This window comes from Gorilla gorilla, chromosome 11 (genome assembly GCF_029281585.2).
Source record: "Gorilla gorilla gorilla isolate KB3781 chromosome 11, NHGRI_mGorGor1-v2.1_pri, whole genome shotgun sequence".
NCBI classification, from domain to species: Eukaryota; Metazoa; Chordata; class Mammalia; order Primates; family Hominidae; genus Gorilla; species Gorilla gorilla.
In genome coordinates, this window is record NC_073235.2 from 80,474,955 (window position 1) to 80,492,672 (window position 17,718).

General features: G+C 37.7%; 1 protein-coding gene and 1 pseudogene across 1 annotated transcript in view; one reads left to right on the forward strand and one right to left on the reverse strand.

Moving 5' to 3' along the window:
* Nucleotides 1–17,718, reverse strand: part of PDE11A (phosphodiesterase 11A) — a 435,243-nt gene that overhangs the window by 367,881 nt on the left and 49,644 nt on the right. The window contains exon 2 of the mRNA XM_019021629.4: nt 9,120–9,278. Coding sequence (XP_018877174.2) covers nt 9,120–9,278 — 159 coding nt within the window. The remainder of the gene's footprint in view (nt 1–9,119; nt 9,279–17,718) is intronic.
* On the forward strand, nt 12,804–13,276 carry LOC101151033 (succinate dehydrogenase [ubiquinone] cytochrome b small subunit, mitochondrial-like; annotated as a pseudogene).

The following is a 17,718-nucleotide window of genomic DNA, read 5'->3' on the forward strand; positions in this document are numbered from 1 at the left end:
TTGAAGAGTCACTCACAATTTATCATAGTTATTTTGAGCGACAGCTCTGGATCAAATCTTGCTTCCTAGTGAAATATCCTACTTTACTGCTAGCCCTTTTGATATTACCTAGACTAATTAAGCACATTCGTATAAATAAAAGCTACAGAAAAAAATTGAATAATCTAAATTATGAAAATTACATATCCTGGCCAGACAAGGTGGCTCATGCCTGTAATCCCAGCACTCTGGGAGGCCGAGGGGAGAATTGCTTGAGCCCAAGAGTTCAAGACCAGCGTGGGCACCATAGCGAGCCCCATCTCTTAAAAAAATTATGTATCTAATCACTACTTGGAATTACATTATATACTTATATATTTACTTTGTTTGTTGTCTGTTTTTTATCACTAGAATGTAAACTCTGAGAGGGCAAGAATTTTTGTCTGCCTAATTCATCAGTTTAACTTCAGCATTTGGAACCGTGTCTCAAACAAAATACTGTCTACTAAGTAGAAACACTATAAATAGTGAATGAATGAATAGTTCTTCCACACAAATGGAACACTATATAGCTATTAAAAATAGTATGAAGATCAATGATCATGCAAAGTCCTCCACATTCAGCACTGTAACAGTAACAGCCCTATAACTTACTAAGTTCATTTATTTTTCATGTTCCTGATAACTGCAAACTACCTTATGTAGATCCTGCAGAGTATGTGGAAAGAAATAGAAAGAAGGATGTTGCAACTAAGCATTTATTATTTCCTTGGTAACTCTTAGAAACATAAAAAGAGGAGCTAGGGAAGCCGGAATTACAAATGCCAGTATATTAGCCATCAAGAAGACATTGGAATTTCTGCTGCAAGGGGCCTATAAATCTACATGCATACCAAGCATTATCTGCATTTGGAATTTAAAAATACACTATATAGGTATCATTCTTCATTTTGTTCAATTATTGTGTTACTGATTTCCTTAAATTCCTTAATATTTGATCATTATATATTTTCTCATTAAATGTTACTCAAAATTCAACTGCAATCTTTTGGGGACATCTGGAAAAAAATGTTAAACTATAAAATATTAGGAAACACTGTTAAAGACAAACAATAATCACTTTTGAAACAGTGCCTACTTAGGTCTGAGATGACAGAATTTGGCTTAAGCCTTGAAAGAAAGGTGGAAATGAGAATTCCATGCAATTAGATAAGAATATAAGGAAAAGTATGGGAGTGGGAAGCCCAAGACAAAATCAGGGGCAGGGTAGACCAGTTTTTGTTGAATGTTAACCCCTAAGCTGGACCCTGGCAGGCAGATTTGCCTTTTTACCCTAAAGTCAAGAAGAGGAAAAGACCACAGCCATGACACCATGGCAATATTGCTCCAATAGAAAAAAAATCCCTGAAGTTTAACCTGAGTTCTGGCAGGTACTGTGTTGGTAATAGTTTTCCCATAAATTTTGGTTGTTGTTTTTTTAAGTTTATTTATAGCCCTGAAAGAACAAAATTATTGAACAAAGTCATAAAATACAGCCGTTAATGTCAATGTGTAACAACTAAATAATTGAATGGGATTAAATTAAAAATAAACGGCATTATAAAATTTGAAGACTACAGAAAAGACTAACTACTTTCACTTAATTCCATTTCTATCAAAACAAGGAGGGGGGGAAAAAGCCAATGCATTCCAACCAAAGATGTTGAATTCCAAACATACCTGTTTCTCTTAATAAAGAATGAAAGTATGCTTGACAGTATTATACATTTCTTTCTGCCTCTGTCTTGGCAGCATTTTAGAAGAGTAAATGAGAAAGATTTCAGTTCTTTCAAGGCCAGGCCAATACTTGCTTCTTCCTTGTAACTCCAACTTCATCTACCACAGCATCTTTGCCAGAGTGTTCAATAAATTTTATTGCCATTATTTTATTCCCACTACATCTATGTTAAGATTCAATTATAAGAAGAGAAGTGAATGTTTTTTATTGATAAGGCAAGAAGGTTTTCAGAAAAATGAGCAAAATAATTAATGAAACATATTTGGAGAACTTAATGGTCTCTGTTTTCAATATAATTCTTGATTTCATTTTTCTCTGAACTATATTGGCCTTCTAAAGCTATTACTGAATTACAGAAACTGGTTTATTTTTGGTAGAAAGCTGCAGTGCCACTTGAGTTCCAGATTTTAAAATTCTTTGTAAACAGTTGGATGGATTATGATAAAGAAGAATCTTGGTTGTTTTTGAACCACTCAGTCAGATATAGTCGAGTGAACACATAAAACACAAACAAATTGGTGAACAAATTATAGTTTCACAGTGATCATATGAAGCCTGAGTAACAGCTTTTAAAAGGCAAATAGTGCTGTGAGTAGATCATTTAAATATAGATAAAATATTGGAATTAATGAGTTATGGGATTCAATCCAAATTATTCCGGGACTGAAGTCTTATTGATCAAAAATAACGAAATCATGAGCCATCTGCCAGGACTTTTAAAACCTTTTTGCTAATGACCGACTTTTAATTATTATTTTCATTTATTTATTTATTTATTTTTTGAGACAGAGTCTTGCCCTGTCACCCTGGCTGGAGTGCAATGGCACGATCTTGGCTCACTGCAACCTCTGCCTCCCGGGTTCAAGCAATTCTCCTGCCTCAGCCTCCCAAGCAGCTGGAATTACAGACGTGCGCCACCACAACCGGCTAAGTTTTTTTTGTATCTTTAGAGAGACAGGGTTTCACCATGTTGGCCAGGCTGGTCTCGAACTCCTGACCTTGTGATCTGCCTGCCTCGGCCTCCCAAAGTGCTCGAATTACAGGCGTGAGCCATCTCACCTGGCCTTAATTATAGTTTTATTTCAACAGATTCAAAAATATAACTTAGTTGAAATGTAGGCAGAAAAGGAAAAAAAAAATGAAATGAGAACACAAAGGGAATTTTTAAATAATTAGTTAATTCTTTTTTTAGCATTTCTGTATCTTTTACAAAGACAATGGTGAATTAATATAGAACATAAAAAGTTGCCTGGCAGAGTTGTTGTAATACCACTATTCATGTACATAACAATATTTTTTAAAAATATTCAAAAAGTACCTTTGAAAAGTACCTTCTGTGGAAACTATTCATAAGATGACAGAAGAAATCTCTTTGCTCCCATGAAATTGACTTTATTAAGCTGATTAGTTGTTTGAGGGTTGGCTATTATAGTAGTACTACAGCTTGCAGCCATGTCTAAAGGTAATCTAATTTTTTTAAAAAATCAGTTCTATGCCAGTCAAATCCCATGCAAGTCATACATGCGTGAGCTGCATTCCATCTTCTGGGGCCATCAATTTGTTGCCCCTTCTCAGCATGATGCAGCCAATATTCCCCTCCTCACTACAGTAAACTTAAATACCTTGTGCACCCCTGACATCTCAGGAATCTTAAACATTCTCCTCACACTATTAGAAATGTGAGGCTAGGAGTTTATAAAATTTTCCCTATTATCTGGCTGTGAGTCTCAGGCCTGTTGCTGATAACAAAACTCCAGCTTCTGCAGAGACTCATTAGCATCATTCAGGCACCATCCTCAACACCAGTTGGCAGAGCAGCATCATCAGTAACAAGCTCCTGGAACACAGCCAGCCCCTCAGCAACCAAGCTCAAGTTGGCTGCACCCCAGCTCTATGGGGTGGCGGAACATGTCGGCATGAAGGAGAGCAGCAGGGTAACCAAACACTCCGAATCATGAGCTGAAGAGAGGTGACCAGGGCTAAAGAAACCTACAGAGATTAGCCAAAGAAGAACTTCAAACCACAGCTGCTAATACATTGGCTGTTGGAAAGTACCTGCAATAAACATATCATACTTTATGGAACACTGCAATATGAAATGACACTTTTAGGGCAGAGGTATAGGAACCTGGGAAGGCAGATAAGAGCCCTTGCTCTTTTCCATTTCCCAGGTTTATGCTGGTGTGCCCACACATCTTAATAGATCACAAATGTTTGCTCCTATCGAGGTCTCATTATTTTCTTCTTCAAAATAATACCTTCCTTCACTTACCCAGCAATAATAAAGTAATGACTTAATTGAATGCAAAGAGTCTAGTCATACCACCTAAATCAGCTAGTTTATACATATTGCTGAAAAATAGGAATGTTTGTTTGAAACCCACAAAGTGAACCAGAAAATTCCTATCATCTCTCCTGCATGGTCTGCCTTTGTGTGTACTTTCAATGTGAATTATCAAACTAGTAATTTGTCAGTATGGAACTTAAATCATTAATATGTGAATATAGTAGGCTATATTTCATACAAACTCTCACCACTGCTGATAAAATTATTGCTAATTATCCAAGAACTTTAAAGAGCATGAGCATTTTAAAGTCATTAAAAGGGAAGCTTTCAGGCAGAGGCTGGATGACTATCTGTCAGGTAAAGTTTCCTGCATTGGATGAAGGAAAAGGTGGCAGGGAATGGACTTGGTGATTTTTCCAGTCTCTTCTACTACAGGGTATATGTATTACATGATGTAGCACAGCCACTGAATGATAGGTATAGAATTTTCAAGAAACACAATATAGTGGTCCTATGCACAATTATGTTAGGTACATAAATAGCCCAGAAATGAGTATACCACATTTAATTTTTAATTTATCTCAGTCAAATGATTTACTGATTTCCATATTACAAAATGTTTTGAAATTATACAGAACATAACTTATAGTCTCTAGATGTTGACATTTTAAGATATCAGGACATACAAATCATATTATGCTAATGTGCAACAAATTCACCACTACTCATGTGAATGATGACATGGCAGTTATGTGTATAAAATAAAATTACGAACAGGGTTCAAATTACCTTAGTCTGGCTTTGAAATATATGGTGAACTTTCATGAGGCTCATTTATTGATAAGTGCTACCCTAAGCACTTTACATCTATTATCTATTTTACTCCACACAACAACCATGTGATGGAGGTTCTGAGGCTAGAAAGATGCAGCCACTTGCTGAAGGTCATTCAGTTAATAAGCAGCAGAGCAAAGACTTGAACCTGCCTTGGAGACTTTCTAACTCCAGAGCCTCTCACCTAACACTCACGACATGGCTTCCTTTTTGCTTCCTTGTTTTCTTACTTGTAGGCAACGTTGAAATTACTTTGGTTGCTGCAGTTTATGCTATTGAACGTGGGACAAGGTTTTCTGAAGTCTGCTTGGCTGACCAAGGAAAAACTAATTTGAGTTTTAAAATGTGAAGTGAATGAAGTTGGCAGAGCTCTGAGAAATTAGGTACACATACTGCTACCATTGTAAATGGGATCAATATTTCCAAAAGCTATCTATAACATGGAATGAGAGCTATAAAACCTTTCTTGCCCTTTGACTCAGTAATTTCAGTCTTTGGAATATAACCTCAAGGAAATAACACCAAAGAAAAAGGTAATTTTTCAAGATGTTCATTCAAGGGCTATTTGTATTAGTGAAACACAGGGGAAAAATCCAAGTTCTCACTAATAGGACAGTGACTAAGCAAACGAGGCTCTGTAGAAAAAGAAAAGAAGAAAATTTTATGATCTCCCAAAATGACAAATGTAGAATATATTCATATGTGGACGCGTATGTAAGAAATAACTGGGTTAAAATGTAGAATGCAAATTAGTACATATAAGGATAACCTTGTACACCCAAAGTAAAAGAGTATGTGCATTAATAAGGCAAGAGATTCATGAACTTATAAAGAAATATATCCCCCTTTTAATTGGAGAAATCCCAATAAGGGAGGATCATCTGGCATATAGATTGTATTTAATAAAAATTTATCTTTAAATGAGGACAAACACAGGCTATTTATTCATCCCATGCTATAACAAGGAAGACAGTCACCATCTCTTGCATTTGGAACACTCAAAGGGGAGTGCACAAGTTTTACGGTGAAAAAAATAGAAGACTTTAGGTATGTTCTGAGTGGAGGTTGTTGGCATGGGGAAGCTGAAGGCAGGGTAACTAGAAGCACAGCATTTTAGGTAATGAGTTCAGGGAATATATTTGGCTTTTCTCTCAGTGGCTCTGAGTTGTAAGTATGCAGGGGTGGAGGGCATGATGAGAGCAAAAAAAACAGGCAAGGTGGCAGTCATTGACCAAATCCTGGCTGTGCTAGGCTGATTGCTACAGAGACTGTGATTTGGCCTTCTAAGCTGCCTGCTGAAGAGAATGTGGGTCTGTCATTATGTGTGGACCGGTCATTGTCCATTTGTATACCCAATCTCTCATATAGAATACCAGTCTATAATTTTATAAAAGGTTGTAACTCAGAAACAGCCAGATGGAACAGATACATAGGGCGAGGTAAAGGGGAAGAGGTGCAGAGCTGCTGATCCTTCTCTGGGTGTGCCACCCTCCCAGCTACCACCTTTCAGCAACCTGGGAGGTCCACTTGATATGAATGTATAGACTTAAATTAGACAAAGGTAATTTTTAAACTGAGACCTGACTGACATACACATGATACCTCACATGTATTCACGTGCTGTCAGGAAAAGCTAATCAATCGTTCATGAGAACTTACTAAGTCCTAAGTTCTCTTCCAAGTTCTTTCCCCAGATTCTCTCATTTAATCTCCCTACAGCCCTGTGAGATAAGTGTTACTATCACCCCTCTTCTAAGAGGAGAATATTGTGGCCCAGAGAAGCTAAGTAACTTGCCCAAGGTTACTGAGGCCATGGCAGAGATGTAATTTCAACCCAGATAGACTCACCATATGGCCAGTACAGCCATTATACTTTGCTGTCTTCTCTTATTTGGAAGAAATACTTTCCCATGAATCACTTCTAGATTTTGTCTTCTGCTTTTCTCCTTCACCTTTTCTGTTTGGTTTGCAATATATAGGATCCTTTCAGGAAATAACAATAACCATACGCAGAAGTTGTTGAGATAAAATACTCTCCAGCTGGTGCCACCTGCATGAACACAATCTACCTGCACTAACTGGTAGGAGTTCTTACAAGAAGCAAAACTAGAGTAGGGTTTTCAAGTCAGGTGTGGGAATTGTAGAGGCTGGAAGATAAATGCCACTGTGGCACATGGGATAACTACAGAAGAGAAAAATATATCATTTCAAGCTAGAAAATATTCAGATAAGGCTGAATCTAAGAAAAAAAGTTGCTTGGGATAAGCGACAAATTAAGAAGAATATTTTAAAACTCATAGGGAAAATATTAATTATGTTAAAAAATTGTATTTTACACTTGCCTAGTTTCTTGTATTTTGCAAAGTATTTCTCATTGATGATCTTATTTAATTCTCCTGCTATAGAGTGGTGAATAGTATAGTTGACAGATGAGAAAACTTCAGGTCAAAGGTAAGTGTGAGCTGTGCATCCAAGCAGCTGCCTGTCATTAGCTGAGCTGGGACTCAGTCCCAGGCTCTCATTCTTAATAGAACTAAACATTGATGCTATTCAAGAAAGGTACAGAGTCCTGTGCAAATCTTCCCTTTAAATTATTCACAGCTCATGAAGCTCTATCTCACAGGTACAAGTCCATTAAGAAAAGTCCAGAAAACAAATCTAACATAAATGGAATCAAAGATAAGAACTAAATATATAATGAGTTCCTTTTAAATGAAGGCAGCAGAGCAAAGGCAGGACTACCATCTGTATACAAACTAAACTGTTAGGGGTACGGCATGGGTATGTAGTGGTTATGTTTGGAAAGACGCAAAACCCACATCCTTCTACCTAAATCTGTATAAGAGGCACATCATCTCAGGACTCTGCCATCTATGATACAAAATGCACAAAATGAAATTTCTGCTTTATCTTACATTCCATGGAAATATCTTTATTGGAATAAAGTGGCCTACATTTATATTCACTTCTAAACAACGTCCTCTCCTTCTCATCTGTTTCTGTCTGATGGAGGCCTATTTTTACTTCAGAGGACAGAACAAACACCGCCTCTTCCAGGAAGCCTTTTCAGATCCAAGTGAGAACAAACCTGTCTTTCCTAGGCGCCCCCAGCCTGTCTGAGAACAACTTGCTGATGATTCTTGTCTCCTGCCTTGTGTAGCTCCTGGATGACATAACATGATTGGGATTTATCTTTGTGCCTCCTAGGATCCCAATACAAGTGCCTCATACCCCATAGCATTTTACTTCATTGTAAGAAATCTTTTGAGGTCCTATCATGCTCTATGAATTCATAAACCTTTAAGGGGAGTTGGGCCGTCTCAATTCCACTATAAAAATGACCTCAATCAAAGACTGTCTTCACTTAAAAACCTTCTTGTTTCCTTACAATCATATTTCATGTTGACCTTCTGTGCCAGAACATTTGCATTAATTTAATGCATTTGTAATTAGCATTGGCAAATGACAAACCCACATCCAGAAGGTTAAATTATAAAGTGTTTTTTAATTAAATAGGAATATGAGAGTCATCAAACTTAAACAAACTAATTTGAGATTTGCTTTTAGTGCATATTTTATAAATATTCAACCAGATTTTATTCAATATAAAGGTAGAAGCTTCAAAGCCAGAACTTCAGTTCTTTGAGGACTCTCTCTCTTTTAATATAAACTGGTAAATAAACTACTAGTGAAAGAACTTAAAATTTCAGAGCAAAAAGTACATTACTTCCACCAAGGTCAATTACTCTTCAGGGACAAAAGTAATGTTCTTTTTATTAGCAATTTGGAATAACAAGTAACATTCGTTTTTACTGAGATTTTTATATAAGAACTGAGAAAACAATTCTTTGTTGTAGTTATAAAAATATAGGAGAAAGTGCTGAGTTTCCGAAACACAGCAATCTTCCTATATTTTCTATCTTCCCTTAGGCCATGTGTGGTAGAGTTGTGATCCTTATCTTACTTATAAGGAAGACAAAGACCAGGGAACAACAACAATACTACCGAGGCTTATAATGAAAAGCAAGCTACAAAAAAAGATGAAGTAATTATTTTCAATTTTACCACATACTATGAAATATCGAAAAACCCCCATTTCATTTTGTATACCATGAGAAAAAGCTCTTTGATCCATGAATGGGCTAATCCAACAGCTATTCACATAATTCCTGTCTTTTAAAGGAGAATAGCAATCAATGACCAAGAAGAAAAGTACAACTCACAAAAGGCATGAAATCTTACTTTTTCATCATCTTCAGTAAATGGAGCTCCTTCAGGAATCTTATTTATCGCTTGGGCCACACCAATAATCTCACCATCACTGCTTCGGATAGGCATGCACAATAATGATTTTGTCTTGTATCCAGTTAGCTTGTCAATTTCATCATTGAATCTTCGATCCTAAAAATAAGACAAAGAAAGCATCAACTGCATGTGCATTGTTGTCAGGGAGAAGGAGAGAGAGGTTTATTTCTGCATATGATACCTTATCACTGGGAACTAGCCCCATGAATTTTTAATCACAATAACAGATTTGACTTCATTTTTAATTCACCAAAGGAATATAAATCCAAATAAGTCAGCGCTATAGTTGTTTGCCATAGTAAATGAAGAGAGAGACTTTAAGCCCAACCGCAACACATCAAAATTGGGGAAACGTGTTTTTAAGGAAAGCCTATGGTATGCGATTTATGAAAACGTGTTATTTCAAAAAGACAGGATATGATATGTCATCTAAGAAACTTACATGAGAAATATATACTAAACACTGTGAAAAATTGTTCAATATAGAACTACTTTATTTCTGGCCAAAATGATCCTGTGAAAAAAGAATCTATGAGTACATAATGATATTTCAAAATCCTCCCAAAAAGATGTGGGGTATGGGGAGATAAAAGACTTCTCTATAGAATGCCAGCTAAAATATATAAAATAAATGATGAAATTATATAATATATTTTGCAACTACCAATGTAATTATGTTTACAAGCAAGGGTCATTAAGTATGCTAATACCATTGGGTGAAAATTGTTTAACTTAAACAGTATAGTCACACAGTCTCAAAGTGCCACACCCAAAGATTCCTTATTACAAAGGTAAAAGTTGTCTTTGTAGTGAATAAATCTGGTGAATGCTACCTCAAACAAGTAAACTTAGCATCACTCTTTAGAAGAAAAATTAACACCATGTGCCTCCTGATATAATGCAATGGGAAGGACACAACATCACCAAGAATACAGTGTTCTTGTCAAATGTGTAAAGTGAATCTAATTATTAAAGAAATGAAAATTAAGAAATGTAGAGATCATCAGTCATTCTATCAGAAACCTAACCCTGGATGCTTAAAAAATGTCAAGATCATGAAAGACAAAAAAAAAGTTTTTTTAAATAAATATAAAGTTAAACCATGGGAGCTATACCAATTTAAAGAAGACTGAAGAGACCTGAAATCCAAATAAAATATGTGATCCTTTACTAGAAATTCCGAAAATTCCACAAAGGATATTTCTGGAGGGACAATTGGAGAAAGTCAAATAATTGTATCATTATAAACTTTCTTAAGTATGATACTGGTGTTGTAATTATGCAGGAGAATGTCCTTATTCTTAGGATATACATGCTAGGGTATTTGGGGAGTGAAATATCATACCTTCAACTTGCTTTCAAGGAAGGAAGGAATGGATGGAAGGAGGGAGGGAGAGAAGGGAAGGAGAGAGAAAAAGGAGGGTGGAAGGAAAAAAAAAGAAAAAGATTGGCTCCTGAGTAACTGTGACTAAAAATGCTCCAAGGTAGATGATAAACTGGATCCAGTCTGATGATAAACTATTTCAAGTCAGGGGTTGGAGTGAGGCTTCTTCCTGTACCTTCTGCACACCCCTGTTAAAAGAGGCTTAAAAGACAAAAACAAAGCACTGGTGCCTATGCTATGCTATTCTCGCTCTGTCACCCAGGCTGGAATGCAGTCATTCGATCTCGGTTCACTGCAACCTCCACCTCCCGGGTTCAAGCGATTCTCCTGCCTCAGCCTCCCAAGTAGCTGGGACTACAGATGCAAGCCATCATGCCTGGCTAATTTTTTTTTTTTTGCATTTTAGTAGAGATGGGGTTTCACCATATTGGCCAAGGTGGTCTCGAACTCCTGACCACAGGTGATCCACTCGCCTTGGCCTCCCAAAGTGTTGGAATTACAGGCATGACCCACAGTGCCCGGCCAGGAGTCTTTAAATGCCATTATGAGGCCTGGTTCTGGTCTGGTGATCCATAGAGGCCACACTAAACCCCAGAGAGAGGAGAGTCCAGTTAAAGAGAGGGAAATCAAAACCCAAACAAAACCAAATCTCCTGCTCAAAATAAGTATGTGACCAAACTTTCAGAAAATCAGCAATCTGTATTAATTATTTTTAAATTTCTCTGAGGAACTACTACATGTCAGGCTATGGGCTAGGTGGAAGTTGCAATCAAGCAGGTGAGGCAGACAATGTATAGATGTATATTCATATATTGTGGTAAGTGTTACTGAGAAAAAAGCAAAATGCGTGAGAGAGACTGAATATGAAGGACTTATTTTTATAGGGATCAAGGAAGTTCTCTCTCAAAACAGAACAAATAAGCTGAGACTTCAATCATGAGTAAGAATTTTCTAGGCAAAGAGTGGTGGAAAGAACTTTCCAGGAAGATGAACCAATACATATAAGGTCCTGAAGCAGGAAAAAGCTTAATAAGTTCCAAAAAGTCAAAGGTCAATGTGGCTAGAGTAGAGGGAGACAAAGGGAGAGTGAAAGAGGGAGGCAGTGACCAAATGGTGCCAAGTCTCACAGGCCTAGAAAGAGTTATATTTAATCCCAAATGCAATGGAAAACCTTTGAAGATCTTGAAGCAGAAGAATAGCATTGGCCACTATTTAGCACTTAGATTCTCTGCAATTATCTTACCAGTTTACTTGTTCTCCTCCCAACTAAAATATAAAATCTAAGACAGCAGAGATTTTGTCTCTCCTATTTACTGCCTCATCCTGGCATGCATATTATACATGCACAATAATATTTTTTAAATAATTTATTCTTTTGAAAAGATTGCATTGCAATTATGCAGAATATAGAAAAGTTGCTAAGGTCCTAAGGCTCCACATACCACTCTTTGGCATATATGTAGAGACATTTTTCCAAATATATAGAAGAGAGGTACACAAATGTTCACTGCAACATCAATTATGAAAATTAAAAATGTGAAGCCATTTGAATGTTGATCAAGAGAAAAATAAATTATGATCTTGTGGTTTGGTAGTGTATTATACAACAATTTAAATGAATAAATTAGAGCTACCTGTATCAACATGAACAAATGTCAAAAACGTAATGTTAAGTGAAACAAACAAGCAGCAGTCTGATACAATCTATATAATACCACAATACTTAAAAATAATACTAAATATCATTTATGGATTCAAATATGTAGCAAAAGTATAAAAGCATGTAAGGGAATAATAAACACTAAATTTATATTAGTGATTACCTGCGGAGAGGAAGGAAGGAAGTGGCATCAGGGAGAAGCATAGAGGAGGCTTCAACTACAACAAGAAAGCTTACTTCTTTAGAAAAACAATTCGGCGGGGGGCCAGGTGCAGTGGATCACGCCTGTAATCTCAGCAAGTTGGGAGGCTGAGGCCGGCAGATCACGAAGTCAGGAGTCCGAGACCAGCCTGGCCAGCATGGTGAAACCTTGTCTCTACTAAAAATACAAAAAATTAGCCGGGTGTGGTGCCAGGTGCCTGTAGTTCCAGCTACTCAGGAGGCTGAGGCAGGAGAATTGCCTGAACCCAGGAGGCGGAGGTTGCAGTGAGCCAAAATCACGCCACTTCACTCCAGCCTGGGCGAGTGAGACTCCGTCTCAAAAAAAAGAAAAAAAGAAAAACAATTCAGGAGCAAGATGGTGGTTCTCTGGAGGTTGAGTGTAATCTGTGTCACCCAAGGAAGCTGATCTCTGTTGCTTTGAACCCCACTGGTCAGACCTGCCATGTCTCAGCACATCCCTAGGGCCGACCTACCCCAGGATGGTGTGGAGCACAGCATGTTCACCTGCCACCCAGCCGCCATTCTGTTCCCAAGGCTGCGTCTGTCCACTGGACTGGTGACGGGGTTGTCAGTGTTTAGCTCCTGCTTCCAGCTGCTGCTTTGAATCCTTGCTCTGCGATGGACTACTCCCTGGCTACAGCCCTCACTCTCCTTAGTCACTAGGACTTTTAACAAGTTGTTTCAAACTATGTCTATGGAGATGCATCACGGAAAGCTGCCAAGGCAGGCCTTTTGGCACACTTGACTTTAACCTTTGCCGGGCTTTGTGATTTCAACTATCATGATGGGGGCATCTGGAAAGCTGTTGCCATGCTGTGGAAGCTCTGACCTTTTAGACTTAACACCTTAAAAAGTAATTCTTAACACCTTAAAAAGTACTTATCTTTGCCTCTGCTCTGCCATGCCATTCCACTAACAATAAAAAGGAAGTAACAGATAAGTTCATTGTTGAGACAAAACTCTTTGGTGCAATCATAGCTCACTTTCAGCACCCAAAGTCCTGGGCTCAAGCAATCCTCCTGCCTCAGCCTCCTAAGTAGCTAGGACTGCAGGTGCACACCACCATGCCCAGCTATTCTTTTTTATTTTTTGTAGACACAGGGTCTCACTACATTGCCCAGTCTGGTCTCAAATTACTGGCCTCAAGCAACCCTCCCACTCTGGCCTCTTTAAACGCTGGGATCACAGGTGTGAGCCACTGCTCCCAGCCCAGAATTTAATCTTTGAGGAAAAGTTTGAGAGGATTTGTATTCAAGAAACTGTGCAACTGAGTCCCATTTTCTGGTGAGTTAATGAGATTTTTTTCCCAGAATCAGAGTATAACTAAACATTATATATGAGCTTTTGCATCTTCATTTACCAATCTCTTAAACAGAATTCAGTTTAATTACTAAATATGTGATCAAACATCTCCTGTATTTTTCCTGATAAGGATAGACAAAGAGAAAGACTGTTAATTCATGCACAAAGACTTTGCAGAAAATTAGACAATATTTAATTTTTGAAAATTTCCCCCTCTGTTCAGTTGATATCAGCTACTGATGGTTCCATGTCCTTGGGAAACATTAAAATTAGAAAAAGCTGGTATCTCACACTACTAATTTCTAAATCCTAAGAAGAGGAGCTTGGAAAGCTGCTGAATATGGAGAAGTTCCGTTTAGGGAAGAAGTCTCCTTTGTAATTGTATTAAAATATCAAACATTCTAAGTGAAAACTTAATCCTTCAAATATGTTTATTTTACTTGTCTTAAAACAATCTGCCTACAAGTATAAAAGTATAAAAAATTGTTATTTTCCCATTTGAAGTTTTCTAATATAAAAATATATTCTATGAAATAAAATTTCTAAAAATAAAATGCTATATAATAAAACACATTCGACTCTTTTATGTAAAAAAAGCCCAATGTAGTAAAATATTAAGATTTTATAAACCTAGATGGCTTCTTCTTATCTAAAATTAAGAACTTTGTGGAGGATGACACAGAATTGAAATAGACCAGTTGGGAAATTTTGGTGGTCCAGGTAAGGCATGAGGATAGTCTGGGTTTAAGAAAAAGGCAATGAGGGTAAAGAGAAGTAGACAAATATGTTGGAAGTTGAGTCTGTAGTATTTCCTGATGAATTGGTTGGGAGGGGAGAATAGACAAAAGACAATGAGCCTCAGATTTTAACTTGAGAAACCGTGGATGGAAGTATCATTTACTGGAATGGGGGAGATTGAGATAAAGGTGAAAGTCTACATATGAAGAGAGTAGAAGGTTGATAAATCAATTTATTAAACAAGGTGAAGTGCATCTTTGACCAAAATCAGTGTCTGTTCCCCCTGACTGCATCTGAAAATTAACTTGAGAAAGTCATCACAAATGGAATCAATCATTACTAGGCATTGGTATTTTTTTAAATGCTCCTCTGTTATCCTCATATGAGAACCCCTGTCCTAAATGATAAAGACTTTAGTCATTAGTGAGAGCAATAAAACCTATTGATGGGAAATGCCTTAAAATGGGGAGGAACAAGAAGAGTGGTATGTATTCTGATGGTTGCATATCAATGGTGTTGGCCATGATGGAATGGACTGAAAATCCACTCTGGAGTAGGAACAGCCTGTTTGCCCTTACCTTTGTGATAATCTGCATCTCTGGAGAAGGGTCTCTTACTGACCAAAACTCAACTCTGAGTCTGAGCAGACCAACCACCAAGGCTATGGAGTAGGTTGCTACCCCATTGCCAAAGCATCCAAAGTCACATGAGAACAATAGACACTGGGATGCTTTAGCATGACAAGGAGTCACAAAAATGGTCTAAACTCTCCCCACCATCTCCTCACCTCTCTAAATCCACCTGATAAACTGATAACTTAAAGAGAAAATGTGGCCTGGAGCGGTGCTTCATGCCTGTAATGCCAGCACTTTGGGAGGCCAAGGTGGGTGGATCACTTAAGGCCAGGAGTTCAAGACCAGCCTGGTCAATGTGGTGAAACCCCATCTCTACTAAAAATACAAAAATTAGCCGGGTGTGGTGGTAGGCGCCTGTAATCCCAGCTACTCCTACTCGGGAGGCTGAGTCAGGAAAATCGATTGAACCCGAGAGGCAGAGGTTGCAGGGAGCCAAGATTGCGCCACTGCACTCCAGACTGGGCGACAGAGCAAGACTCTGTCTCAAAAACAAAAAGGAGAAAATGTAATTGTATTAATACATGTGGTAAGTATTAATCTTTTAATTTAAAATAAAAGCTAGGAAGAAAGATTTATTCTATTAAGTCTTTGCTTTTTTGTTTTTTTGTCTTGTGTGTGTGTGTGTGTGTGTGTGTGTGTGTGTGTGTGTGTGTGTGTTTGAGATGGAGTTTCCCTCTTTTTGCCCAGGCTGGAGTGCAATGGTGCGATCTCTGTTCACTGCAACCACCACCTCCCAGGTTCAAGTAATTTTCCTACCTCAGCCTCCTGAGTAGCTGGGATTACAGGCATGTGCCACCACACCAAGCTAATTTTGTGTTTTTAGTAGAGATGGGGGTTTCACCATGTTGGCCAGGCTGGTCTCGAACTCCTGACCTCAAGTGATCCACCTGCCTCGGCCTCCCAAAGTGCTGGGATTACAGGCATGAGCCACCGCACCCAGCCTCATTAAGTCTTAATGGTTTTAAAAAATAATGCATCTTAGGACATGCTTTGTCTGTGTCTTCATTACACTACTTATAAGATAATTCTCACAAATTAACTCAAAACTTGATAAAATCAAATTAATCTAATCTAATGGGAGATCAGAATCACTGATGCAATTATGCACTTTCTTAATATATACATAAATCTGTAGATTAATCTTCCAATTAAAAACAAGAAAGCTGAGTCCCAAAATTGAGGCATAAATTAATTATAGTAGATGAAGAAAATTAGGAAAATAATTAGATAAAGGAACATGTTACTCTGATATTATAGAAGGAACAAAAGTTTAATAATAGATGAAATTAAAAAATAGATTTAACTAGCCAAGTAATCACCACAAATGAGTATAATAGTAGAGGAAACACAGAGCATTATGGAACACAACAGCAGGGTGCCACAACTAGTCTAAGGTCAGACAATATCTCCCAAAGAAAGTGAAGTCTTTAAGGTGATACCCACAGGATCAATAGGAATTATCCAGAAAAAAAGGAGAGAAGCATTAGGGAGAGGTGGAGGAGAGTGTCCCAGAAAGAGGGAATAGTATCTCTAAAGTCCAGAGGCAATAAACGCTGGTTAATTTGAGGAATAGAAGGAAGTTGAAGATGGCTCTTGTGGGAAGTGTCAGACATGGGGTAGGAAAGACAGCTGGAGGCTGATGAGAGGGTGCCTAGTAACCAGGTGTAGAATTGTAAATTTATCATAGAGGAAGCGAGGGGTCACTAGAGAGTTTTAAGAAGGTGAGTGGGAGTAATATGACTGAGTCTTCATTTTAGAAAGACTGCTGTGGCTACATGTAAAGAATGGATTGGAAGCAAGAGGTCCAGGTGAGAGATGAACCATCTCTGGGCTGGGATGGTGGTTAGTGGTAGTAAGAGTGGTGGAAAATGGACTGAGTTGAGAGATATTTAGGAGGGAGAATGAATAGAACTGATTCTATGCTGATTAATTTGGAAGGCTGTGAAAGTTAGAGAAGTGAAAATGACTCCATATTTCTGGTGCAGATGTCTGGGTGGGTAGTGGGATGATTCACTGAGTGAGGAACACAGTAAGGAACAGATTCTGGGGAATATGAGTTTCGTGGTGGACATTTCAAGGTTTAGTTGACTGTGGGTCATCCACATGGTACAGATGCTCAAAAAGAAGTTTGATAGATTTAGATATAGATACAGACATAGATGAATTTTTTTTTAATTTCAGGAAAAGGACTTGAAATGGAAAGTAAAAATTGTCTAGGTAAGGATGGGAATTTTGCCTAACAGCTTTTAAGCCCAGGATCTTCAGAAGGTCATCACAATCACCAGCAGAGCTTCACAGAAGGCCAGGTAAGGAGGAAACAGGACTAGTAAGAAGGCAAAAAATGTGCTTGTTTCTGAAAATGGAAACTTGAATAGGAAACTAACAAATGCCTCAAGGATTATAATGAAATATCATACGGAGAATGGTGCCCAATTTTTACTCATCTCCCTTAGGACAAAAGAACAAGAAATGATCTACAACAGGAGAGATTTCTAATAAATTAAGGTAAAGTAAGGTTGTTAAAATCTGGAATGAGCTGTTATAATTGTGGTAGACTCTTACTGCTTTGAGTATTTTTATGTCATAATATTTTTT